The sequence below is a fragment of the Bacillus rossius genome, assembly GCF_032445375.1.
Source record: "Bacillus rossius redtenbacheri isolate Brsri chromosome 9 unlocalized genomic scaffold, Brsri_v3 Brsri_v3_scf9_2, whole genome shotgun sequence".
Classification (NCBI taxonomy): Eukaryota; Metazoa; Arthropoda; class Insecta; order Phasmatodea; family Bacillidae; genus Bacillus; species Bacillus rossius.
The window spans coordinates 14,014,712-14,042,641 of NW_026962013.1; the positions used below are offsets into that span (position 1 = coordinate 14,014,712).

The window sequence follows — 27,930 nt, forward strand, 5'->3', positions numbered from 1 at the left end:
TGTTTCTAGTAACAAGAGAAGGAAGTATGCAGCCCTCAAGCATACAATTTTTGTAATGTAAAGTACACCTACTGAAAATAATGTTTGTACAACTTTTTATTTTTACCCACAAGAAGACACTGAAACACGACATTGTTTAGAATTTATCTTGGTGAGTTACATGGTCTTGGAATTTACCCCAAATAACATTTTATTAAACATTTATAATTGGAAGCAGTGGCAGATGCAGGGGAGGATGTGTATATATATATATGAAAAAAATTGAAAATCTCGGTGAAGACAGTCTGTTATTTTGGGTGATGCATGTTAAGAATGATGATGTAACTGTCACCTCTTGTTAACGTACTTATTTTAATACAATTTTTTTTATTTATTTTTGTAAAATTCCTTCCCGAAATAAATCTGTGTATCTACCACTGTTTGGAAGACATCTGCGATTTTAAAAAATTGATTTTTACACACTCGCAAAAAAACTTGACACTGAGTGCATGCGTTGTTTCAAGTTGGACAGCACCTGATGTTAGTTCATTTGTGGCACCTCTTCAAACCATAGTACCTTTCAGTTGGCCTGTGCGGATATCAGTTTTTTTTTTAGTTTGAATAAAAAACAAACACAAATAAATACTGAAAGAAAAAGTACATGTGTAGTGTAGTGGCTTATGGGAAATTAGATAAACAACACTAATTGAAAGGTTGGTTAGGTTAAGTCAGATACAATTACTTAGGTAAAATGTTGTTGAAATATTCCAATTTTGAAAGGAAAATATAAATAATTGTTCATGATAATCAAAATAGGATCTGCAAAAAAAAAATAAAAATAATACAGAGTGCAAAACAAATACGTAAGGCAGTTGCAGTGTGAAGAAACTTGTAGAGGGTGGATTTGAAATAAATCTACATTGAGCAGTTTTAATCTATAGTTAAATATGATGTAGGTCTAAACTTGTTTGTTTGAATTTTTAACTATGTGAAAATATATTATTATATTAACATATATTAAGATTTATGGATTATATTTTTTTGCTTGTTTTAACTTAAGTGTAAGAACACAGTAGCTGCTTAGAATGTTCCTCTCTTTTTCTGTTTAGTAAAGGGTGCTTGGTAAAATAAGCTACATGTTAGGGAGGGGGGGGGGGGGGACAGACATATATTCGGTTGTCGTTCACTGTGTATTATCCACCAGGAAAACGTTGTCAGGCTTTAGGAGTCTTTGCTGCGAGTATGCGACAAGATCTATTCAAGTTTTTTTTCTCTTCACCGCCACGTTCTAAACAAAACATGGCATGCCATGTTTCTACCTTCTGATCTGAAAACTGTCAACTTTAACACCTGTGCAGTCTTTTGAATTTTACTGACACATATTTATTATCAGTATCCTGTCAGTTCTAATTATTTTTATCGACCTGCCTGACTCTCTTTTCTGTAAAATACTTTAGCTGATAATGTGGGTGTTAGTAATTGTTCCAAATTACTGTGTTAAATCCGGCTTTAATATATTAGTCTTCTTAAAATTTATGTGGTCAGATGTAGCAAAAAAAACTCTACAAAATAACCTTAAAACATTACAAAAATCCTGTGGATATTTTGTCCCTGCCCGCCAAGAAAATCTGTGCTCCCAAAATTATTCCAGACCTTTGAGATCCCGCACAACCATATTTGTAAACAACTGAATAGGTATTCGTTTTGATATTCAAAATTTCGAATACTCGCACAGGCCTACCTTTCAGTCATCACAACTTGTGTAAACAATGAATTAAAATTTTAAAAAAACCTGTAACAATCATGATGAAGTATAATACTGGAGTCCTTACAGCTAATTAGTACATAGATGCATTGCATATGTAAAGAAAGCAAGAAAAATTCCCAAAAATCGAAGATAACCCCACTTTCTTAACTCCCATTGTATTTACTCAAAATGGTGACTAAAACGACATGATTGTTAAAGTTTCACTTGCCAAGAAAGCTACTGTTAATTTACTGTTAATTGATGTCTACAATATGTGTTTTATCACCGGTAATTAATGTTGTGTACATCCAGTTAAAAACATTTACTACGGAAAGCACCTAAAATTTTAAAGGGAGAAAATATGATAACTCCTTGTTTTATTGATATAAAAATTTTAAACAAACAATCTTGTATGTCTTTAGAAGTCATAAATACTGGCAAAAACTTTTGAATCACGGATATACTGTAATAAACGTGAGAAATTTTAATTAATGGAAACAGTGCTTCGACATAATGAAAAATGCATTTGATTTATATACAATTTAACACATTCATAAATTACATTTTTGTAAGCAAATGTTACTGTGTAAAATTTTTTGATGGTTCAAACTTAGAAATTAAACATTTTATGAGCCAAGCAAACACAGAATTACGAGAGGCATTTAAATAAATTAAAATAATTTGTACGTTAAAGATGCATAATCAAAGCAAAAGCTCAAAACACTTTTAATGATAATTTAGTTACAGTTTATTATACAAGGGCACACTACATCACCTGACAACCGAAACAGAACAGTCAGTAATGACATTCTCACAATGCACAAACTTAAAAATTGAACACATCAGATTATTTGCTAAATACATTACAAACACAATTCAGTCACAGTCACACACAATTTTCAACCTTAGGCACAGACCAATGAGCCTTTGAAAACATTTAGACTATCTGATTAAATTATTATAACTGTCTCCCAATTTGTGCATGAACTTATGCCCGTGTTATGTTGAACATTATACACAGATATATAATATGAAGGTACGCATTTCTCCGACAGCCAATTAGAGCCAACTCAGATGGAAAAAAAAAAAAATCAGAAAACCGTGGTGCCAATGCATACGTATTCTTACAAATTTATTTTTACCATTGATTGTTTTATATTTTTTTGCACATATTACAGGATATTCAGTGTTGCCAGTCTACCTCGTGAGAAAATTGCAAATTGAACTGAAAATGTTTCTGGCAGAGCTGTGAAATAGGCCATAGCATGTAAATGGGTTGGTTTTTATTAAAATTAATAATATCTTCTGCTTCTCACTGATAAAAATTAAAATATTGTTACCGCACTAAATTCTGATTCTGATAAAAGTCTCTCTCTAGCATTTTGGTACTGCGTGAATATTGAATGCAAGAGAGAATGAAATTTAAAAAAAAATTTAAATGTTTAGTAGTGTAAGTTATATTTTGACAAATACTGGTACATGGGTTTATGCAGTGGCCATATATTTTGCATATTAATACTAATGAATACTACATAATAAATACAAATAAAGTACTCTTTCAAAAGTTTAGAGATATTTATGCAGTATGTAGTAGCAAATTGCTTTTTTTTTTTTTTTGCTCGTTTACTACTTATCAAAAAAAATTACAGAATTCAGATAGTCCTGTGGTCTAAACTTTAGTAATTCTGCTGTTAACTGAGCAAATGTTGAAATAGAATAAAAATGTTATGGCTAACTCTTTGTGGCCCGCTAATATATTTCAACAGTATATATGTATGTCTATTTATTTTTCACAACAATGACTCAATCTTAATGCTGATAGTTAAACCAGGTGATGTGCAACAACTTCACTACACTTAGAATAAAACTGAATATTCGTTATTTCGAAGTGCCAGTATAATAAAATTGAATATATAATTAAAATAAAATTGAATATGAATGATAAATTAATTATTTTGATATTTTAACTAGAGAATATACACTCAGGCCTAGTTTTAGTTAAAAAAATTTTTGCTGTGTTGCGTCAGACACATGTTAAGAGGATACTAGCGACAAGGCCACGAGGCAGGCCAGTCGGCCCGGCGCCCAGGGTAGGCCCCACCTCACGGACAGGCAGCACCCGTCCCTCTGCGGTGCCCCTCTCCCAGTCTCTCTAGTGTTCTACACGTTCCCAGAGCACCGTCTGTGTGAATGCCATTGTTCTCCGAGCTTCGAGTGTTTAAGTCGGAGATTCCGACAACACGACGATACTTCGGAGGGCTACGAGACCTATCCCAAGCCGAAACCAATATAACAACAACACATTCTTATTAGATCAGAACTGAGATCGAGTGTATTTTTCATCTTTTCAAAGTCATATTTTTAAGTCTTTACTATGTGACATTTTCATACTTACTGTCTCTCTTGTTTGTTGTGTTTAATCAGAACCAGCCTACATGCAATAAAAACTTTCCTAGCATGTGAGACAGTCTCTCAAGTGCTATCTGTTTTGGGCACAGAAAATAAAAAATGTATTAGAGGAAGAGGAGACTGACAAGAAAATCACATGATAAAAGCTGCTTGTGATGTATGAAAATTTTCGTAAGAACCAAAACGTAGGTGCTACTATTGTACACATTTCTCGAATAAATAACAGCATCCGCATTATTACAAATCACAAAGTTTTCACGGACTAAAGTTCACCAACATGATGAAGTGTGTGAAGGTACACCCTACCGCTCAAACAGGCATAGATGGATGCAACAGACATCACCGCAAATTTTTCACTGAAAAATAAACAAACACAAAATTATTTCTGAATAAATAATATATATTTTTTTATTACAAATAATCACTAAAAATCAGTAAGTCAAAAAAATTACATGCTGTACGTTCAAGCTACAAAAAAATGTACGTCACTTCATAGCCACAGGAAAATCTTCTCAAACTACATTACACAATTCTGCACATTTTCCCAAGTTTATTAGGTATTCATTTGGCAAATGTGGGCAACGAGAAGAATCAAAGAGCTGTAAAAGAAAGTGGAAGTGGCAAGCTTTCAACGTCACCCCACCTGCCGCCAGCAAGTGCACTGGCGTCACAGTGCATCGTCCAGAAGAAGAGCATCTTCTGAGCTGCTGTAAGATTACACACGACCTTTCCTCCCCCACACTGCTGACAAAACACTTGTGTTACATCTGGTGGTGTCCCACAGTTACGCCCTAATCAATGAGAAGCCATTGCCAATTCACTATGATGGGGTCATGCATTTTCATGGTTCGTACCTTCTTGTGCAAACAAAAATTACGGAGTTTTTAAGGACTCATTTACTTCACTGCCTTCAACACCATCAAGAGGTAGAAAACTATTTGTATATCACAAAATCCCTCAAGAAAACAACAATGTTGAATAGTACATGCACAAAAAATAATTTTTGTTGGTAAGTTGAATTCTAACAGGATTATCTCTGAAAATCTCTGAAATTTCCAGCCCTAATATTTAATAGATCACTAATTACATTTACTTTATAAGGCAGTAAATATACACATTTTAATTTAAGGAAGAGATGCAAAATTAATTCACAACATTATTTCTATGTAACTTCTAATCCCATGGCCTTAAATTCACCACTTGTACTGCACACGCGCAAGAGTTGTTTGCTGCCAAGTTGAAAAATGCCCAAATTTATCCATTACATGCACTCAGTCTTTATTGATTCTTAGTGAAATGTATGGACTTTAAAGGGCTCTTATCCAATTAAGGACTTAAGGATATTAAGGAAGCGGACAAACCCTGATTTTAAAATTCTATTTCAAACACATTAAATTTAAACAAATTTTTGAATAGTTATTGCAAATTTTGGAAATTTATAACAAATGTTTTAAAATAAGCCTTATTCCCTGCATTTAATTTAAAGTAACACAGATGTTATGTGTTTTTGACTAAATATAATTTTGCATAAATAAAAAAAATTACATACAAAACATATTTTACAAATATTAATATTAATGTATATAATTTGAAAATAAAGTCATAGGCACATCATATTCGTGTATCGGGTATTGCATATAAAAACAAGTCGTAGCTTTGGATTTTGTTTACTGATTTCAATGTTATAAGGAATCACAATTAAATCTCTAAAATGATTTAAAAATAAACTTGCCAATTTTTAAGCTATTAATTTTTTATTGATGAATCACATTCCAAATGCTTGCTTAACAGTGAAATACAGCATACTTATTTGCCATGTTAGGTCAAGTTATGACCTCATTTTTCACTAATTTTACCTATCAGTATTTATCATCATCACATCTGTAATATAATTTTGACTAGCAAACATGCCTGCCTCTAAAAATAATTATCTCCTGATATTAATAAACATCTTTTAGCAGTACGGCACAAACTTGTAAAGTTTCACATGTAAGCCAATTCATTAAAATGTTTTGAAGTTATACTTCTTTAGGCACATCATGGAAAAATTGTTAAGTGAATTTTTACAACGTGAGTGCACCATGCAACAAAATTTTTACAGGAAGATGGCGGGCCCACATAGGTACTTTCCTATGTGTGTTTACTATCATTTAGAAGTTTATTTAGCAAGTGAACCACCGTACAGGATGCACCAGGTCCTCCGAGGTCCTTGAATGTGCAGTTTTTAAGGCTATCTGTCAAAAACTTTATTCTTTATACCACAGAACACGAAACACATCACTTTCATAAAAATTAGGGGACATACAAATTGTATTTGTGTGCCAAATGAAACTTTATGATAGTGGAAATCCCTGGAATACATTTGGTAAAACTAAAATAGTCATTGTAAAGAGTAGTTGCAAGTTTAAAAAAAAAAAAAGGTAAGAATGCTGGTAATTATAAAAATTATGATACATATTTTCCATGTAAGTTTCGTAATAGTTATAGTGCGCAGCTACAAGCTAAACGAACGTGGTTCAAAAGTTGGCTGCGGAAATTTTTTAAATTTTTTAAAAATTACAAATTGTGCTTTAAGCAAATATATTTGAATACATTTTATGTTTATTGTTTTGCTATAATATTGTTAAATACATAGCTCAGTTCACTAGATTGTTTATTTCATACTAAGTGGACCAAAAATCTCTATTTTTACTTATAGTAATAATAAATTAATTACATTTGTTAGGAAATTAATTTCCATGAATTGGCACAAGTAATAATACTTAATAATTTATAGTCATCTAATGTGTGCAGAAACTATATAGTATAAACTTTTTGATGAATTATAACAAGGTAGACAGTATTTTAATAAGTCCTTTTCATCTTTATCGGAAACGTTTTCTTATATAGTTTAAAAATTCGCTCTGCAAATCGATATTCTAAAGTCGACAGAGTTGCTCCAGTAGAAAAAACTAGTAGCGGGTGCGAAATTACACGTGAGTCGCATTCAGAAATTTAGTGATTGATATTGAATACTAGTCAATATAATTTAAAAAACTTAATTTATTGTGAATATGTGACAGAAATTGTGTTTTTAAACTTTTTTAAGTGTATTTATATACATGAAGTTATGTTCACATATTTATAATTTATTTGCATTATGTAATTAAAATTTATCTCTATTATTTTACTAGTTTCAATAATAATTTAAACATATACAGTAATTATATTAATATTGAATACTGGGTATTTATTCAATTAATTTTTGTTACAGTAAATTTAAAAATAGTTCAGGATTTTACATCCAAAAGAAGTATAAATTCTAACGTGTGCGCATAAGTACACATACCTTTTTTTAAAAATAATTTTGCACACTTCACAATGGCTGTGTATCTGCAAAACCATTTAATAAAAAAATTCATTATATCAGGTGGGAAAATAGGAGTACCTTGAAAAAAAATCAGACCTATTCACTTCAATGTCCAATCTGCAGAGAATCAAACCTGAATTATCTCGGTGAGAGGTTTGTGATTTGACCACTAAACCATTATGGCACTGCTTTTTATCAATATAACCTATCCAAGTGATCTAAAAAGGCAGTATCAAAGCAACTTAAAAAATAATGCCTGACAGAACCGGGAGAGCTGCACAGTGGTCAATCAGTTTAGCCAGTGTTCTTCCCAGATTAGCAGAGATGACATAAAGCTGTGCACAACCAAGTTTGGAGCTAAAGTTAGGTAACAGCACAAAAATTAGTAGGTTTGAAAATTTGACTGCATAAAAAATTATTCAAAAAAAACTATAAAAAAAGAAAGGAAAAAAACATGATGTTTATTGTTAAAGCCCTTTGGCTTCTATTAAAATGTAATTTAAATAAGTTGGAAACGCAAGACCAATGTTGGCAGATGTCAGTAACTTTACAGTTTCCATTATACCTGCCATTACAGGGAGCAACTCAACTGAAGTCCTCAACGTGCAACGTGGGTCGGCCGTCACACGTTGTGCTTTTTGCGATGAGCGGACATGGTGGAGCGCGACACGAAAGCCTTGCCGCAGATGTCGCAAGGGTACGGGCGCTCCCCCGTGTGGAGACGCTTGTGGATGGTGAGAGGGGAGAACTGCGTGAAGCCCTGGCCACAGACATCGCACCGGTAGGGTCTCTCGCCGGTGTGGCTACGGCGGTGGCAGCGGAGCGCGTCCCGGCGCGCGAACGCCTTGCCGCACCACTCGCAGATGAAGCTCTTCTCGCCCGTGTGCATGGTGGAGTGTATGCGCAGGTCGACCCGCGTCAGGAAGCCCTTGCCGCACACCTCGCACATGAAGGGCTTCTCGCCCGTGTGGATGCGCAGGTGCGTCGCCAGGTACGACTTGCTCACAAACATCTTGCTGCACACCATGCAGGGGTACTGCTTGTTGTCCTTCCCCGAGTGCACGCGCTGGTGCGACTTGCACAGCCCCTTGGTGATGAACCTCCGGCCGCAGGTCTCGCACAGGTACGGCTTCACGCCCAGGTGCCTGTTCTGGTGGTCCAGCAGGCTCTGCTTGGTCTTGAAGTCGCGGCCGCACGTCGCGCAAGGGTACGGCTTCAGGTCGCTGTGCACCCGCTGGTGCACTATCAGGTACGACTTGCACTGGAAGCCCTTGCCGCAGGTGTTGCACGTGAAGTCGTACTGGCCCGTGTGCTTCGCCTCGTGCTGGGCGAGGCCGATTTTCGAACGGAACGCCTTCGGGCACGAAGAACACTTGTACGGCTTTTCGCCGGTGTGTTTGCGCATGTGCTCCGTCAGCTTGTAATTGGTCCTGTAGTGTTTCCCGCACTCCGGACAAACTTTCGGTTCCCATTTCTTTCTTCTCGCGGTGCCGACGGCCTTCTCGTCGCCGCCTCGGGAGAACCCGGCCTCCGCTTTGACCGAGCTGTGCACGTGAGGGTGCATCTCCCGGCCGTGGGCCAGCAGGGCTTCGTCATTGGTGAACACGGCTCCGCACAGATCGCACTTGTTGCAGTGGCTCTCGAAATGCAGCTGGAACTCATCTTGCTCGTCGAACGCCTTGCCGCACACGTTGCAAAAATACCACGTGGTCTGTTCCAACAACTCAGTTTTCTGAGGGCACGACAGCATGAGTAAACCGTTTGCTGCAGGATTCATCAGGCTTTCATTCATTTCAAAGGTATTTGAAGCAATCTCACAGTGAGGAAGCCTAGAAGAAAAACATTTAAGCATGTTAGCAGACAACAATAAATAAATAACACCATTGCAAAAACTAATGAAAACCATAAAGGAAAATTAAATATTGTCGCGGGTTGAAATTTTGCAGGGTTGTTGAAATCAAATTTAGGGACTTTACTGACGGGACTCTGGGCTGGCTGCTCTGTTCACTCGTCAGCGCAAGTGGCGTGACCATGTAATTGGGGCACGGGGGCGGCGCGGCGCGCTGCGGGCTTGCAGAATTTTGTTTGTTTGTTTGGCCGCGCGCTGGCGCAGCCACGGGCCGCAGTTACTGGGGCGCGCTGTCGTAACAAGCCGCGCGGTGTGGCCTGCACATTGGGGTAGAGGGGGGGTAGTCTTCCCAGATGTTCTAGTTAGTTGTTTAGTAAATTTGACTTCAATAACGAGCTTTTGTTATGGTAGGCGCGGCAGGGCGCGCGAATTTAAGCGCAAGTGAGTGGTGACTCGGGGCTCACTCAGGCGGAGGCTATGCGTCTCACCTGTGGTCACGAGTTGTTAGTTCGTTCGTGATGTAGGAATTCAAGCTTTCGGGCGGAAGCTATGGTCGACGCCAGAGGCCACGAGTCGTTTAATTTAAGTTAGGTCATAATGTAGTCGTCAAGCTTTCGGGCGGAGGCTATGGCCCTCGTCAGGGGTCACGCGTCATAGTTTTTAAAATGTAATGTTCGTTCGGGATTTCAAGGGCAGGAGAGGCCCCTACGTTATTTTTTTAAAGTAATCGATCAAGAAAGGCTTTTCGGAAAATGTGAGTATGGACTTATCTTTGTTTTAATTTTAAGTATTAATTATGATTTGAGGTATTCGGAAGGACTAGGGAAGTGTTTAGTGAAGTTCTCTCATTCTCTCTCTTGTAAGGTCGTTCAATCGTTAAGGAAGTAAAGAGATTATTGTTTTAAATTGTAATCCCGCTATTTAAATGTTCTTTAAAATGATGTTGAGTATTTGACTTTAAGAATAAAATAATTTTAATTAAGTATTATGTTATTTTGCAAAATCTCCTTAGTTCAGCTCTCACCAGACATCCTGTACGGGATGACGAACCTATGATCCTAGGTACAGTAAAGTATTTTATGAAGTTAAGACTAGTTGATGCCAAGCGAGTTGTTTCTATGTAAAGAGCTACGATTCTCTCCCCCCTCTGAAAGTGGATCGTGACAGAAATGGCGGTGGCACCGGCTAGGTGCACGTGACAGAAATGGTAGAGTTCGCCGGATAGGTTCTATTTCTGGAGAGAGAGAGAGGTAGATTTTTATGTTTATTATTAAGTTAGTTTCAGCTTCTGATAGCAGGTTATTAAGAGTTTACTTGAGGAGAGGATTACGGAATTTAATCTAAGTGGAGGAAGTCTTTGAGATTTTTTTTTTGACGTAACAGATGATTATTTGAGTATACTTGTAAGGATAAAGTTTATAGTGATAAGTTGTTTTAAGTCGTTGAATTTATTGTAGATTTATATCGGGGATTATTACGTGAGGAGAATACGTTATAAGTTAAATGCTTATTAGAGATAATGCAAGTGGTTTAATTTAATTGAAGTTCATTTTAAGATTGTAGGTTAAGAGAATTATAATTTAAAATAAAGTTTTTTGTCGTAAATAGGAATTATTTTCAAGAGAAGTTTGTTTTGTTTTCGTGCGCGTAGGAGACGAGACGTACGAATTAAATCAGTCGAGGGAAGGATAAACGTTAGAAAGGAATTAAAGAGAAAACGAGAGTTTATGTAAAAGAGAGTTATAGAATTTATAGTGATGTTTTGTTTTAATTAGAAAAATGTTGAGAGTTGTTTCAGAACGACACGTCAGTGGACGTGGCAGAGTGAACACGTGACGGGGAGGTGCTGAGACCTAGCGGAGAACGGAGGAACCGCAAGCGAGGGTTGGCGCACCTGATGGAATTCGGTGACGTCACGGGCTCATACGGAGACGTGGACAGGCCGTGACCTTGTTTTGATCAGCTGTACGGTAACTTAGCGATAAGAAAATAGACTATTGGTTAAATAAATTTAAATTTAAGTGTGTTTTAGAAGAAGAGGAACTTTCAGTATGTAAGTAATTTATTTTAAGAAGTGTATGATGTATAGGCTAGAAGTGTTTCGTTGTAAGTTGTTTATGTTTTTGTTAGTTAAATTCTACCTCGGTTTTAAAAATATTTTTTTGGGATTTGTAAACATTATTAAGGAGGTACACTATAAAATCGATAAGCATTGAGAAAACTGGGAAGGCTAGATTTTGTGTGTAGAGGGAATTTACTCCAAAAGAACAGAGAGACAAAATTAATGTTTTCATTAGGGCGAGGGACCCTAAGGTGAGGCGTTGTGTCCCTGGGAAGAAAGGGAATTGTAGCGCAGACCATAGGAGATGGGCTGACTACGGAATTAAGGGTCAGGAGAACCCCTGAGAGTTGTGAGTAGTTTGGGGCAGGAGTTCCCCATGGTAGTACCGAAGTGGCTATCCTGTATGGGATAGGGTACCATTTCAATGAAGTTTGTTGGTGGGGTTAGAATCCCTTGTTGTGTAGTGGGCCTATAGCAGATAGGCACTACAGTGAATTTGGTTATTTTGTGAGGTAAATTCCCTGGAGGTTAAGTAAGATTGGATTCAGTTAGGAAGGAGGGAAATGAGAAACATTGCTGTAGAGAGTTAGTGTACTTGCCTAATGTGAAATTGAATTTTAATAAATTAATTAATGAGAAAGTTTTTTCTGGTCAAATAATAATGGAAGGGAATTAATTAATTTTTTTGAGTAAGGTGTTTTAAGTAATGAAATAAAATAATGTGAAGAAGTTTGAATAATTGGGGAGGAATTTCTTTAAGAGTTTAGATAATTGTTTTTGAATTTATTGAGATATTCAGCCAGTGGAGTTTGAGTATGAGAGATACAGTGAGATTTCAAGGAAATTGGTTGTTTATTAATTAGGACGAATGAGATTTTATGATTTAGAGTCAGTAAGCATAGTTAAATTTACGACATAATATTTGTTGACAGTTTACAGTTATTAAGGAGAAAACAGAGTAATCTATTTATTTTTATTTTAAGGGTTTGAAGATAAGATTATGAATTTTTTTTTTGAAAGTTTCTTGGGCATGTTTGAATAATTTTTATTTGGATTTTAAGAAATTACAGAGAAAATTTAATTGATTTACATTAGTTTGGAAGTATGGAGGTTTAGTGTTCGATTAGCCCTAACTTGATGGTCGGATCCCAAAAGAATGCCGTAAAACCGATAGCCAATTGAGAGGAATGCGGTAGGCGCTTGTGTAGAGAGGGGTTGTGGGAAAGCTCCTTGGGACTGATGGCAGATCAGGGGCCCTAAATAGTGTGTGATGCTGTAAAACCAGTGCAGGGAAAGCCTGGTATGCTTAAATTTTTGGGCACAGGTTATGTAAACCTGGGATTCCATGGGATTTAGTCATGTTAGCTGCTGTGGGACATTGAGATTTCCAGGCTCCATAGTAAAGTCAATGTAAATTTTTGTTTTCTTAAAATAATAAATTTGTTTTTAATTTATTTGAGATATTTGATTTGGAACAGTGAATACAGACCCCGAGGAATAAGAGTTGTCATGCTGTGAGAGGAGAAGGTGGTAGGCCTAAAAGGGTACAGGCACCACAGAGGTTATGTGCATTGCATAATTTAAATATAAGGAAACTTGAGAATTTGAAATTTTGTTGTTGGTTTGTACACCCATAAGAAGAGTATAGGCAGAATTTTTATTGTTATGAGATGTCTAATTTAATTGAAAAGAAGAAAGTTTAAAGATGCAAGGTAACATTATTATTGTAATAATTGAAAGAGATTAAGAGGTAGAGAGAAATAGGCAGTTTTTGTTTGTAAGTACTAAAGTTTACATATAGAAATTTAGTAACTAAGAATGAATAATAAGTTAAGTCTAGTGTAAAAGGTTTTTTTTAAGTTTGTTAAGTTAAGAGTCACAAGTAAATTTTTTTTTAGAGAGAATGTCTTTGATAGGAAGTATTAGAAACTTATGGGAATTTTAGGGTAACATAAATAATGTAGGTAATGAATAATAAATAGATGGTAGGTCTTAAGTTAGGATTAACATTTGAAGCAGAATTTAATTAAGAAGAAGGAAAATAAATAGGCCTAATGAAAAGAACAAAAAAGGATTTTATGGTAAAGCATTTTTTTTTAAGTAATAAACAATGAATAATAATGTTGTTTCAGGGTAATGTGTACTAATAATACAATTTTTTTTTAGGACCAAAGAACAGGAATTATGTAATTTAAATTAACATGTATTTTTGAAACTGTTACAGATTCCTTAAGATGAGCTGAGCAGCAGTCCAGTTTACAAGATGACAAGAGTTCGAGAGACAAGATACAAGATCACTGAAACAAGAGCCAAGACTGAAGATTCAAGAGAAGAGAAAGCTGGCAGCCATGGACTTACAAGTGGAGATTAATAAGGTCATGTAAAGTTTTATTTTTTTTATGGAAGACAGTAACTGGAGTTTTTTTTTGTTATAAACATTATTTACAGAACTTTTTAGGTTATAGTAATGTAATGGAACTAGTGAGTTGTGGTAGCTGTCAAAAAGAACTAATACCTTAAGTTTAATTTTTAAAGTTAATTTTCTTAATTTACAGAGGGATTAGTAGTTTTTTTTAAACCTTATTTAGGTTGGAATTTAAATACAATAGCTTATTATAAATGTGTACGAACAGTTCAAGTTCACAGTACTGATAGGTAGGTCAGATGATCTTATTGATTTTGATGATTTGTTGTTTTGAGTTGATTTTTAAGTGTTGTGAGTTAGACAATGAAATAGTTCTGAAAACTTAAATTATTTCAAGCTAAGAAATAGTAAATTTAATTGTAACTCGAAGGACACCAGAATTTAATTTTTTTTTGAATTAGTAATGTTTGAAAATTTTATACTTTACAAGAAAGGTTATAAACAAACAGATCGGATGGAACAAGGATGCAGTAAATCACAATTTCATTTAGAATTATTGATTAGCTTTTGAGGTTATGAAGTAAAAGTAATTATAGTTTAAAAGTTTGAATAAAAAAAAATGTTTTTTTTTTTATTTGTTTGAAATAGAAAGTTTAAAAGTTAATTAGTCATGATCTAGGTGGGTGATGGGGTGGGAATTGGCCACTCTTTTTCCCTATAACCTCCCTAACATGGCCTTCTATTACAACTAACAGAAATAAAGAAGAAGAAAAATGAAGAATTATTAGTTAGAATGTTTCTTTCATGAAGATACCTGATGAACTTTTACTGTTTGGAAGAATAGAAGCAAGGTTAGTCAGATATTTTTACTCAGAAGAAGAAGAAGATAAAGCAGTTTTATGACTCGACAAGCCAGAGATTGGTGTTTCCCCTCTGCGCTTCTATTGACTACGTTGTTTACTCTCATGGGATAGCTGGTTCGGCACCATGGAGAGAGATTGGTGGGCATTGTGGTTGCCCCCAGAAGAAAAGAAGAGTAGAAGAGGTTATGGGTGGGTCATGTGAACTGACCTTCAACCCAGTTACTTCGTGGGGACTATTTGCTGTATAGAGAAGATCAAGACTCAAGAGTTAGGGAAAATCATTGGAGGTCATGTTTCCCTTCCTTAAGTTTTTCCTATCAAATTATTTGCCTGATTAGATTATGCTAAGGGTGGGATACTTTATGTTAGCAGTTGAATTAATTAATTTTATTTTTTTGTGTGTTTGCATCCTTGCCCATCGATTGCAGTTTAGTAGTTAGTTTTGTATTTGTCAGGCGTGATGGTAATGCCTGTTGATGATGTTTCAGAATTGTAATCTGTTCGTGATGAGGATGGCACAACTCCGAAGCAGATGTGGGGAGAAGTTGTGAGCTGCCCTGGAAGCCAGTCCAGTAGCTGTTGGAGTTGAGTGGTGTTTGCTGATGGCCAGCCCAGGGAGCTACTCTTCTCGACAACACTGACTTCGAGGAGTTGCACCAACCTTCACGAGATAAGAGTTTAATTAATTGAAACACTGTAAGGACACTTAATTTTTTTTGAAGAACGAAAGAAGTATGGTAATAAACGGAAACTGAAAAAAAATAATAATAATTATCAAGAATTTGCACATTGTTTAACGAATACTGAGAAACTAAGAACAGTAATTTAATTTGTAAAGAGAGCTTCACTAACAGAACAATTTTTTTTAGAATTGAGAACTCGAGCCTCTGAAGGTTCCTGTGAGAACAAACCAGATAAAAGTTTTACATTTAATTTTATGAATACTTGTTGTTTTAAAATAAATCTTATGCAGAATCTAGATGTATGTTCAGACAGCAAGGAACTAAGAAAATTATTATTTTTGTGAAATGAGGAATTTATAGTTATGGTTTAATGGAAAAAGACAATTTGTAATTTTGAGGTAGCTCGATGGGGCTCGAGCTCTGTGAGGGGAGGGTTATGTCGCGGGTTGAAATTTTGCAGGGTTGTTGAAATCAAATTTAGGGACTTTACTGACGGGACTCTGGGCTGGCTGCTCTGTTCACTCGTCAGCGCAAGTGGCGTGACCATGTAATTGGGGCACGGGGGCGGCGCGGCGCGCTGCGGGCTTGCAGAATTTTGTTTGTTTGTTTGGCCGCGCGCTGGCGCAGCCACGGGCCGCAGTTACTGGGGCGCGCTGTCGTAACAAGCCGCGCGGTGTGGCCTGCACATTGGGGTAGAGGGGGGGTAGTCTTCCCAGATGTTCTAGTTAGTTGTTTAGTAAATTTGACTTCAATAACGAGCTTTTGTTATGGTAGGCGCGGCAGGGCGCGCGAATTTAAGCGCAAGTGAGTGGTGACTCGGGGCTCACTCAGGCGGAGGCTATGCGTCTCACCTGTGGTCACGAGTTGTTAGTTCGTTCGTGATGTAGGAATTCAAGCTTTCGGGCGGAAGCTATGGTCGACGCCAGAGGCCACGAGTCGTTTAATTTAAGTTAGGTCATAATGTAGTCGTCAAGCTTTCGGGCGGAGGCTATGGCCCTCGTCAGGGGTCACGCGTCATAGTTTTTAAAATGTAATGTTCGTTCGGGATTTCAAGGGCAGGAGAGGCCCCTACGTTATTTTTTTAAAGTAATCGATCAAGAAAGGCTTTTCGGAAAATGTGAGTATGGACTTATCTTTGTTTTAATTTTAAGTATTAATTATGATTTGAGGTATTCGGAAGGACTAGGGAAGTGTTTAGTGAAGTTCTCTCATTCTCTCTCTTGTAAGGTCGTTCAATCGTTAAGGAAGTAAAGAGATTATTGTTTTAAATTGTAATCCCGCTATTTAAATGTTCTTTAAAATGATGTTGAGTATTTGACTTTAAGAATAAAATAATTTTAATTAAGTATTATGTTATTTTGCAAAATCTCCTTAGTTCAGCTCTCACCAGACATCCTGTACGGGATGACGAACCTATGATCCTAGGTACAGTAAAGTATTTTATGAAGTTAAGACTAGTTGATGCCAAGCGAGTTGTTTCTATGTAAAGAGCTACGATTCTCTCCCCCCTCTGAAAGTGGATCGTGACAGAAATGGCGGTGGCACCGGCTAGGTGCACGTGACAATATTGTAAAATCTCTACTTTCTTATGGAAAACTCTAGATGACAAGCTCTTGATTCTTAACTTAAAGTGGCGGCATTCATTTCCATGTCGCGGCAGCTGTCTGGCTCCCTGTTAACTTGCCTTATGTGAATTAACAACCAAAAATTTAAAACCTATTTTTCCAGACTATCTCATCTTCATCTATACACCCTTTCTTTTGAGAAAAATGTCAAAATTTGTATAGTTCTTTCATTTTAGTGACGGCTAGGCAGGGATCAAAATAAAAATCTACTGTATATACAGTAAGCATCCTTCTTTTAAAATATTTTTCATTTAAAATAAGCTGCTTATGATCAAAAGTAATACTTATCATTTTATCTCCACAGAAGATGGAGAAGAGAAAATATTTTCAGCAAAGTATAGAATTGCTAAATAGCAGATTATTATGGCTGAACTGTTTATGACTAGCTTTTATAACAACAGAATTAATAAATGTACCTACTTAGAAGAAAAACATTAAATCTTGAAACAAAAAAAAAATGTGTAAACGGAATTGAAAAGGTTTTGTTTCCACTCAGACCCAACCATTAGCTTCATCATAAAGGATGTTGCTAAATAACTTATTCATTAAAACAAAAAGCAGTTTTATGTTGCTTATAAATTGCAATAAAAACTGTCCCAAAAACTCAGAGAGCTTTTAACTGGACTTTCTAAATATATTAAATCATATCTGTTTCAAATTCTAAACATAAGCCACAGCAGAGCTATGGTATACACCTCATAAACCTAATTTATAACCTAAAAATGCACTGTCTTGACTGAATCATTTTTTACACAGGAAATAAGTGACTATATTGAAAATTTCCAGAAACCACCTACCGATTAGACATTTTTCAATCCAACCACTTTACTCTAATATTAAATAAACAATTTACGTGGAACATCATTAAAAAGGACTTCATCTTAAAGGTTTGCTTACTTTAAGGAGCCTGCTCTTACGGATAGGGTTATATATACGTGGCACAGGACACTAATTTTATACATTATTGCATCCAAACTAAAAATCACACTGTACATTACAAGAACATGGCTATACAAGAAGAAAGGAAAATTTTTATTGTAGGACAGTGTTTATAGTTTTCAAAAAATTTAAACAATCTTAAAATACTCAAGACAGTACTGAAAATATCTGGTGTACCAGTTTCAGGACTTTATCAGGGTCTTAAAAATAAAATTTTCTTACAACCTTTTTTTTCACATCTAAGTACATATATTGACATCGTCCTGAGCTGCGCCCTTCTGAGCCCGATGTGCCACCACCTTCCCCTTACAAGCTGTGAGCCCCCTCCTTCCACCACAACCCTCCACGACCCCAGCGTTGTGTGTGTGTGTGTGTGTGTTTGTGCGCGCGCGCGTGTCAGCCCGCGCCCACCGATGTGACGTCAGTGCTCCGCTGTCGAGAGTTGCAGAGCGAGGACGAACGGGCAGTCAGTCGCGAGCGCTGTGAGAGGAAGGAGCTTCATGCACATGTCATCGTTTTCGGTTTTTTTTTTAGTGATACAGGAGGAAACGGGCCTCGCCACACACGGGCTACGTCACGGCCCTGAGAACAGAGTAGCCGGGTCCACATACCCATTATACATGCGATGGCACCCTAAACTTCGATGAACACTTCAACCCCCTTTGCGGTAGCAATATAAAAAAAAATAATTAAACGTGAGCAAATGCATTACGAAACATATCTGTTATTAGTAAAACCATGCATAATTTTTAAGTTGGAAACTAAATATTTTCAGAGATAATTTCCACATGATTTAAATGGACATTCTCAAACTATTTACGTTTTATGTGGGACTACACACTGAAGTGAGACATCAAAACACTAGGATTTTGTGAATACCAGTTTTTTTATGCGAAGCAAATATCAAATTGAATGTTTTAAATATTCGCAAAGTCAAAATTAAATTGCAAATATTGTTCTCAGTGAAACTGTATTAAATGTATTTTATAAAATACAGGATTTAAGTAAAAAAAATTATTGCTTAATGTATGAACTGAATAAGTGATTAACTAATTGTGCTCCATATATTACATCATTCAATAACAATTATAAAATAACCATACATAGTATTAATATTAAGCATTCATTAAAGCAAACAGAATGCCACCTTTTGGTGTTTACAAGTAACCACCTTTATTCAAGCTCTATACATATATATATATATATATATATATATATATATATATATATACACACACAACAAACATATACACACACCTTTTGGTGTTTACAAGGTGGTTACTTGTAAACACCAAAAGATGGCATTCTGTTTGCTTTAATGAATGCTTAATATTAATACTATGTATGGTTATTTTATAATTGTTATTGAATGATGTAATATATGGAGCACAATTAGTTAATCACTTATTCAGTTCATACATTAAGCAATAATTTTTTTTTACTTAAATCCTGTATTTTATAATATATATATATATATATATATATATATATATATATATATATATATATTGTAGGAATCTTAGGCTTCCAATGTTTTAAAGCTCTACAACAAATGCAAGGCTTCACATCAGATGCCAAGCTTTGTATCACAACAAAGCTTCAGATAAAATGAATATCTTATTTCCTGGTAAAGTCAAGTCAAATCAAATATTAAAAAGAGCTTCAATTGATTTATGTAGTCGAAGCTTCGCACAAGCCTACAAAAAAAAATGCCAGTTAGCAGAATGCTGTCGGAAACTAAATTTTCGTGACTTTCAGTAACATGACCGTTTATTTCTGGACTATTTTGTTTCTTTCCTGACCCATCCTCCCGTTTCCTTACTTCTCCGTGACTTGCGTGACCTGTAGAGAGAGACCACGCTATAATAGATTTTTCTTACTCTTTTTTTAATAACCATGTTCTTCTCTTTGCAATACAAGAGCAGCAATGTACAAAATGGCTGAATCAGACCAAAAAATATTCAAGAAGTAAAATCCTACAACAGCAGGCAGGTCTGTCAATCCAAACATAAACAGTTAACTAAGAACTGAAACTCTAGGTTTTCTTCTTCTAGGTACACTGAAAGGTCTTTAATCTGACATGTCTGGGACCACTGCCATTCCGGATGATCGTTTTTGAAGGATTAATGAACGTCAATACAGTTTTGATGAGAATATAGAAGGAAAATTAATATGCAGTACAATAGTATTTAAAACAAATACTAATAAGCTACTTGCTCTAACACAGAAAAAAATAAAAATGCTTCTTCAAATTATCATTACGGAAATGTACCCGCAAAGCGTGAAATGTAACCCATTAGAAAACAAGAAACACTGTACTGAAATAAAAATTCTGGACAGTAACGATAAACTCTGAGCAAACAAAAAACACAGGCAGCACAGTATGTGACCTGGTGACCAAATTCAACAGCCGAAATCCACTCGAAAAATCTAAACGGAAGCGGCTTGATTGGTATCAGACTACAGAATGTGTCGAACAAAGTTGGCTGATATAAACCACACTGGTTGAAACCCAGTGGTTTTTATATTAAAAAAAGTTGCTTTTTTTAATAATGCACTTTAAATAGAATATCTTAACCTTTTTAATGAAAGGTCTTATTCCGCTCTAACAACAACAAAAGTTTGCTCATTAATGTTTCTAGTGACTTACAGGAACAAAAAAGTTATATAATAATCAAATTATCATCATTAAAATTATCTTGTAAGTTGTAAATTATACCCAGCTAATATTCTTGTAAAATTAAAAAATATTAAATAGTTAATTCCTATTCTGTGGGAAACACCCATTCTCTTCCAGTGGGGAAATATCCTTTCAGTGGTTTAGACCCAGTCAGATGTGCAGATTAGCTGGACTTCAGTACTTTCAGATATTATAACTTTTATGGTTCAAAATGAGTGGCAGAAAGTAGGATGTGGTATGGCTGTGGTATGGCTTTCATTCAAATACGTTGAAAACCCAAATAACTATGGTAATAAAAAAATACTTGTGCAAACCTAAAAAACCTAGTTTTGTTTTTAAACACTGGTGTTGAATCATAGAATGGCGAATTAAAGACCTTTGACTGAACACTGCAATGTTTCCCTGTGGCAACGAGCATCGACCCACCTGTGGACCTCCTGGTCAGCTGGGACTTCGTCGAGGGGCGCACTGCCCGCCCCTGCTTCCCCATCCTCGGCCGGCAGCGCCTCAGGGGGGCCCGCCGCATCGTCGCCGTCGTCACTCTCGCTCTCCGACGACTCCGTCTCCGACTCCGTCTCTGACCGCGGCACCTGGCCGTGCTCCTCCACCTTGATCGTCACGTCCGGCTCGTACTTGATGGAGGAGGCCCGCGGCTCCTGCGTCGTCTGCGGGGCCGGGGGCTGCTGCTCCTCCACCGCTGCACTCTCCTTCGTCGCGGTCGCCTCGCTCTCCTACCAAGCACGATCCACATACACAATTCTGTGAGAGAGACCCGAGCACCGACAGAATGAATTTGGGGTGGGAAGGGTGAAGATGAAACAAGAGTACTGTACTCCAGGGAAACAGAAACGTCTACCACATTTCCCACTTGCGGAAAATCAGGGCTCGACTCCGTCGGGTATCGAACCAGTCGAGGCTCCAGCGGGTACGCCGGGTGGGCCCGGGCCTACCCGACATCCAGAACAGCGACGCTTGTTCGCGCCACTCCTCACGGCGGCCTCTGTAAGCTAGGATTCCCCAGGCCGTTGAAGGTGACATTAGCCCGGGGCTGGACAGTGAGCGGTGAGCGGAGGGGGGGAGGGGCGGGTAGGCGAGTATAGGGGAGGAAGGCCCAGAGCGCATGCGCAGAGAACTTATTCAGAGACTTTCACTTCGCATACCACCCTGAATGAAATACATTGACCAGTCCGCTACGTGCTATCGTGACGTGTTTAATGTTTATAGCCAAACAGAGAATAGTAAACTGAATACGTATTAAACGTAAGCTATCAACAAGTTCCCAGTAGTGGTTTTTTGTTGTAATGTACAAAATACTAGTTATTTTTTGTAAAGTGTTCTCTCGCAACTTTTTTACCCCACGTGCTGAATATAAAAATGCTCCCTACGTTATCTAAAATTAAACAGAAAAAACTTCATTCGCAGGCGTAGTGTTTAATGTGTTAAATTTTATGGAAAATGAAGCTCGGAATGGTAATTTATTCCTCTTGAACGAGTGCAACTGCACACGGCGCAAGCAACGGGAGTTTCTCGTGCTACTGTACAACGTACAAAGAAAGAAGGTCAACACATTAACGAAGATGGTGAAGGATTGTTCAAGACGCCTAACAAGAAAAGAAAAAGATCTTCTAAATATGAACTGGATGGGTTTGACGAAGGAGTAGTTCGTAGGATAATTTATAACTTTTATATCACAGAAAAATGTGCGCCAACAGTGCCAAAGCTTAGGGAGAAGTTGAAGATGGAGACAGGGTTTCAAGGTTGCGATAGCACCCTTCGTAAAATTCTGAAAAAGTTAGGCTTTCAGTGGCATAAAACAAAATCTTACCGCCTCGTTCTTATCGAAAAGCATGATATCAGGCAGAAAAGAATTAACTATATACCTAGAGCATTAGGTAAGCGTTTCAGAAATGAAAACAGAAATATAATCTATGTAGATGAATCGTATGTGTTATCCTCGCATGTGCAACAAAAAAGCTGGGCAGATGAAACATTAAACGGTGTCCTTCGGCCAGTAGCGAAAGGGCAACGCCTTATTATGATACATGCTGGCGGTAAAGATGTATTCGTGCCAAATGCCCTCGTTATGTGGAAATCACATCAAGATACTGGTGACTACCACCACCAAATGAACCAGACCAATTATGAGAAGTGGATTAGGGAAAAACTTGTACCAAACATGCCAACAAACTGCGCCGTGGTATTGCAGCAAGGTTCAAACCATGCCAACTGCTATTATTTTTGTAGCAGCAAACCACGGTCTGATTACCATCTTTGCCTTGCTGGGTGGATCTTTAGGTTTCACCAGTTTACTAGAAATGAACAAAAACAAGGTGTGATTCCGTCTGAAATATAATTACTCCATACTGGGGAAACTTATAACAGATACAAGAAAATATTAACGTACAATATTAATTACACTCTTAAACAGCTCTCAGGTATATTAAAAAAAAAATATTGGCCGGCCGTACATGGAATTATCAAACGTTTCATTTACTAAAAAAAATACATAAACCAATAAAAAAATTACAAATATGTTTAAACGATCCCAGTTAGGTACGTACTTAAAGTCCAGAAATTATGTTTATCTAATAAACTGCATCTGACGACGTAATTTAAAGAAAGTTCAGACAAGGGTCAAAAGATACAGAAGCACCGGAGGTCGGGGCTTCGTTTCCCTGAGATCACGCGGGAACATGATGCCAGGGTGCTTGTGTCCGGTTGTGGAAGGGAGATGAAAATGCCAATTCGGCGTCCGGCTCTCGGACCCTGTCTGGAACAGTCCGAATCAAAACTGATCAGAACTTGAACACAGATAGTATACGGGGCAGAAAATGCCCGGAAAAGTTAAGGGGAAGTTGGGGAAAGTCGCGGATCGTCACTCACCAGACAGGGGAGTTGGCTTCTGTTTACTGATGCGTCGCCCGCCAGGAACTGGATCCCGCGATTACGCAGTAGGCGCGGTTGATTTCTTCATTTCAAAAAAAAAATAAATTTAAAAGAAAAATAACTATTACACTTGTACTACGCAGACGGACTAAACTACATAAAGAAGATTATATTGATAGCATCCCTTATTTAAGCGACTACATAGTCGGTTGCGGCCGGACGGAAGTCTTGCAGTGTCTCGTCGACTCGCCGATTTTCGCAAACGGTCCGTCTGCAGTCGCGACGCGAAGTGTCCCGCGGAGAACCGCGTCTCGTAATTAAAAGTAACTCTTGAATCATTTTGGGGGGGAGGGGGCTGGGAGTCCGGACCGAAAGGTCCCGAAGTTCCCCGAGAGGGGATGTCTCGAAGTTGGTAGCACTGGCCGACTTTAGTGCTACCTGTTGAGAGGTGTCTGAAATAAAAAGAATCGACTCGCCCAAGGCGTCTGCTTAAACCAAGGGTTAAAGGGACAGTCAGATCCTACACTCTGGCGGCCTACAGGGTAAGTTGGCTGGGCGGTTAGCGAATTTGCCGCTAGGTGTCGCGGGGTGGTCCAACTTGGCACACACATTTTTTATGCAAGGCGTCCTTGGAGACGGTCGCTGCCTGCTGGAGTGTATGACCGGTCATTGGTCTTAGGCAAATTCTTAGAACTCAAGAGGGGGGGAAAACGCAACGACGCTGGGAACAAGCATCCATGACATGCTTCCAGGGGAGTGAACCTAATACGTATTCGTGACAGTAAAGTCTATGGTCAGCTTGCCTCTGAGAAATGGTAACGGCTCGTCCAGAGCTGCTGTAGGCGGTTTTAGTCATGAAGTGAAGTAACGTTACAGGACTGAGAGGTGCCTGTAAGCGAGGGAAATTTTAAGCTGGCTGCCAGCAAAATATTAGATCTGCAAAATATCAGATACGTCTCTGGGAAAGGTGCTTCAGACTACTGGCACAAAGTTTAACTTAGTGGAGTACACCAGACTAACAAAGTGTAAATCACCCTTTAGTAACCAAATTATAGAGCAAATAAAATTTCCAAAAATAATTTAAAATTATAATAAAAATTTAAAACAAATCGTGTCAAAATGCCTAATTTCCGGCACAGCACCCTATCACAATGTCCGCGTAAACAAACAGCCAACATCTTCGTCAACAAAAGATGATATGAAAAAATGGCTGCGAGAAAACAAAATTTCATTTACTGAAGACATGCTGAAGCCAACATTGTACGAACTTATTAAGATAAATAAGCCACGGCACATAGTGTATTTCGTCGACCAGATTCTTGAAAGTTTCTGTCACACACCGCTCCGACTACCACCCTACCATCCCGACTTGAATCCCACTGAAGGTATAAGGGGTAAAGTTAAGGGTATTGTTGCATCAAAAAATGTGTTCTTCAAAATATATGATGTGAAAAGACATTGCGAAAAACAATTTGAGAGCATGGGAAAAGAAGATTGGGTTCCATTTTGTAATCATGTTGAAAAATTAGAGCAGGAGTATTACAGCCGGGATGTTCATTTTTACATTGAAATCGACAAGATAATTATTACACTTGGCGGTGTAGACAGTAGCAGTGAAGATTCGAACTCTACCGAAGATGAAATGGAAGGAATTGGAATTCTTGAGGAGAGTGAGTAAATTGATGATTTTATTATTATTAATCAATAATAGAATGTAAGTTAATGATTTTTGGTTGTGTACACTTCTTTTTTTTTAAATTGAAGAACTTGGAATTTCTCAGTTTTTTCTCAAGTGTTTTTATTGATCTATAATATAGACTCAATGTTTTTGGTTTGTGTATACTACGCCAGCTTGCTCCCCTTCCCCCTACAAGCTTTCTGAACGTTTGTGACATCACCCAATCAAGTTATCCTGTGGGCAGTGTACCACAGGATCAAGCCAACAGGATCTTGCCATCAGGATCAAGCCTTCAGGATCCAGGGATAAACATGGATACATGAAACACCTACCATAACGAGCACAGAATATATGACGGCTGTAATCAAAGAATTTCCTGGAAAGACTGCAAAATTCAATGTGTCAGCTACTTCAGTGCACAGCACATATTCCTCACAGAAAATGAACGACATTAACTATTCAATTCAAATTTTAGGCTTCCGTTAGACTAACTCGTTACATCACTCAAAATAGTATGTACTTTAAATGCAATGTAAGGTAACAAAAACATTTTGAAATACAATTAAATACCTATTCTAATAAAACAATAAACATAAAATACAAGCATTAGAAACACCTTACAACTGCAATATAGTTGTTATTTAAACCAAGTTCATTATTAACTACCACCTACATTGACTAAGTTCTCCAAAAAATTTTTTTTGAAAAACTCACATGGGTAAACATAAACAATGAAAGTCGGCAATTGTGAATACATAGTTACTGTAATGTAAGATGTAAACTGTTATTTTTTCACAAACCAAAAGGAATCAAGAAACCTTCCTTGCAGGGTTAATTCAGGAACATCTCTAGTATATAGAAAACATATAGTCCTATTTATTGAGGGTAAATAATAAATGGTGGCAGCAAGGTAAGAGTACAAATATTGTAATGTAAGATATAATTTAATATTTTCACAAACTAGTAGGAATTACGAAAACATCCCTTGGGAGTATAATTAGGGATGTGCGTAGTGTGTGTAAACCATCTTTTCTGATTTTTTTCTTTCCATTCTAAAAAGCTACGATATCCGAGTATTATCGCTAACTACTTACCCGCAAAGCTTCTCCTTCCTTCAAAAGGTCTGATAATAAACTTTCAGTTTTTACAGTCTGTGCACGAAATTCGAACATCATGTCCAGTTTGTATACACAATTTTCACAGACCATTTTTGGTAGCTTGTCTGTTGGACTAACCTAAAACAAAAATATTTAAATTGCATTAACAAAAACGGAGAATTGTGCGAGGCTCCTCGAGTCCTTGCCACCGGGCAGTATGCTAACTGCCAGATTTAAAACGAACATTAAATACTTCTAAAAAAATACTACACTATTAAAAATTGGACTAAATAATTACACAACCAACCTCAACTGGTAAACAAGTAGCAATTTTTTGTGGGATTTGCTTCGTGTCTCCTTCACGCTCAAATATTGGGGTTCCCATCAAAACATTGATTTTATTTGCACAAAGTCGACATAAATCATTAAAAACGGGAGTTGCAACATTTGCCATTTTTGTAAAATTTAATTAATTATTTACCAAGATCCTAAAAAGGATACCAAAAGTTAAGTACAAATTTCATTCTGTAGTCTTCTTTACTGCGAGACATGATTAAATTAATTAAAAAAGAATAGAATATAATTCGGAAGACAAAATACATAATAATTCACATTTTAGGCAAGTAAATATCAAAGACATCAAAGGTTCAAAGCTAGTCCAACTTAAAATTAAAGAAGTACATAGAGGTAAACTTATCAAACTTCAATTTCAATTTTATCTGTTTCTCCAAAGAGAAAATATTAAACTCTCTAACTAAAAACTAAATAGTAAAACAAACATCACAAATATTTATAGTTACAGTAAAATAGAAAAATTAGCAGTTCCATAGACATGCCAGGAACTAATATAATGGTAACAAAAGGGAAGTGGACGCGATTTGTTGTTGAAGGGGAAAGTGGGAAAAGAAAATGGAGAAGGAAGTGAGAAAGCTAACAAATGATTAGATTGTTGGAGAGATTCATGTTTGACATTCAAAAGCATGTTCAGTGGAAAAGCAGAGTAGAACAACAAGATAAGCAGATGGATGATATTAGCTGAGCAATAGCCGCAGTTATAGAAAAGTTCGGGCCTCACTTATATCCCTCCCCGAACTTCTTTATTTAGGTAGCGGCCCTTGAAACACACTCTGAAACCTCCCCGGCATCCTTAATTTCAGCAATACTATGTCAACATGATGGACATTTCCCCTACATGCTCGTTTGCATGCAAAAGAGCTTCCCCCAGGTAGCGTGGAGGCTGCCGGCCTGTGTGAGCTTCTGACGGTGACTGCTTATTCCCAAGCGCCTGGCCAGAGGGCTAACTCCCGCCAAAAAGCACAGAACGCAGGAAAACAGGAGCGGCCAGTTTTACGACATAGTCGCACGTTGAACAATTTGTGTTTATGGAAAAAGTAATTCAAAGCTGTTACAAGTTTAAGTTTGTCCCTGGAAAGAAATACATGAACCCTTTTTCGTAGTTCGGCGGAAGCACTTTGCCACACCCGACAGAGTGATATGGCCAACGTAGCTGGTAGCGGCACTATCTCTGTAGTGTTCACGCACTGCTGATATCGGCACTCCGCTGCGTGCAGGGCGCGTTCGTCGCACACGCTTCTGGGCAGGTGTTGATGATGCATAATGGTCTGTGTGACGAGAGGAGCACCGATAGGGTGGCGTGAAGTACACTACATGGATACATGCTGTGCCGGAAATTTGGTATTTCGACACGTTTTTTTTTTT

At 37.2% G+C, this 27,930-nt stretch overlaps 1 protein-coding gene across 2 annotated transcripts; it reads right to left on the reverse strand.

Annotated features, from left to right (window-relative positions):
- Positions 1-4,397: 4,397 nt before the first annotated feature.
- LOC134542809 (zinc finger protein ZFP2-like) lies at positions 4,398-26,877 on the reverse strand. 2 transcript variants are annotated; one of them, XR_010076853.1, is made up of 5 exons: positions 26,519-26,868; positions 26,209-26,349; positions 20,977-21,281; positions 8,050-9,313; positions 4,432-4,491 (listed from the first exon to the last, which is right to left on the reverse strand). XR_010076853.1 is itself a non-coding variant. In XM_063387354.1 (4 exons), the coding sequence occupies exons 1-4, from the start codon at positions 26,663-26,665 to the stop codon at positions 8,107-8,109; spliced, it is 1,800 nt and encodes a 599-aa protein (XP_063243424.1). In that variant the 5' UTR covers positions 26,666-26,877; the 3' UTR covers positions 4,398-8,106. The 2 variants fall into 2 exon arrangements, 1 of the variants encoding a protein (XP_063243424.1); XM_063387354.1 differs by having other exon boundaries at positions 4,398-9,313; positions 26,519-26,877.
- Between the last annotated feature and the right edge of the window lie 1,053 nt (positions 26,878-27,930).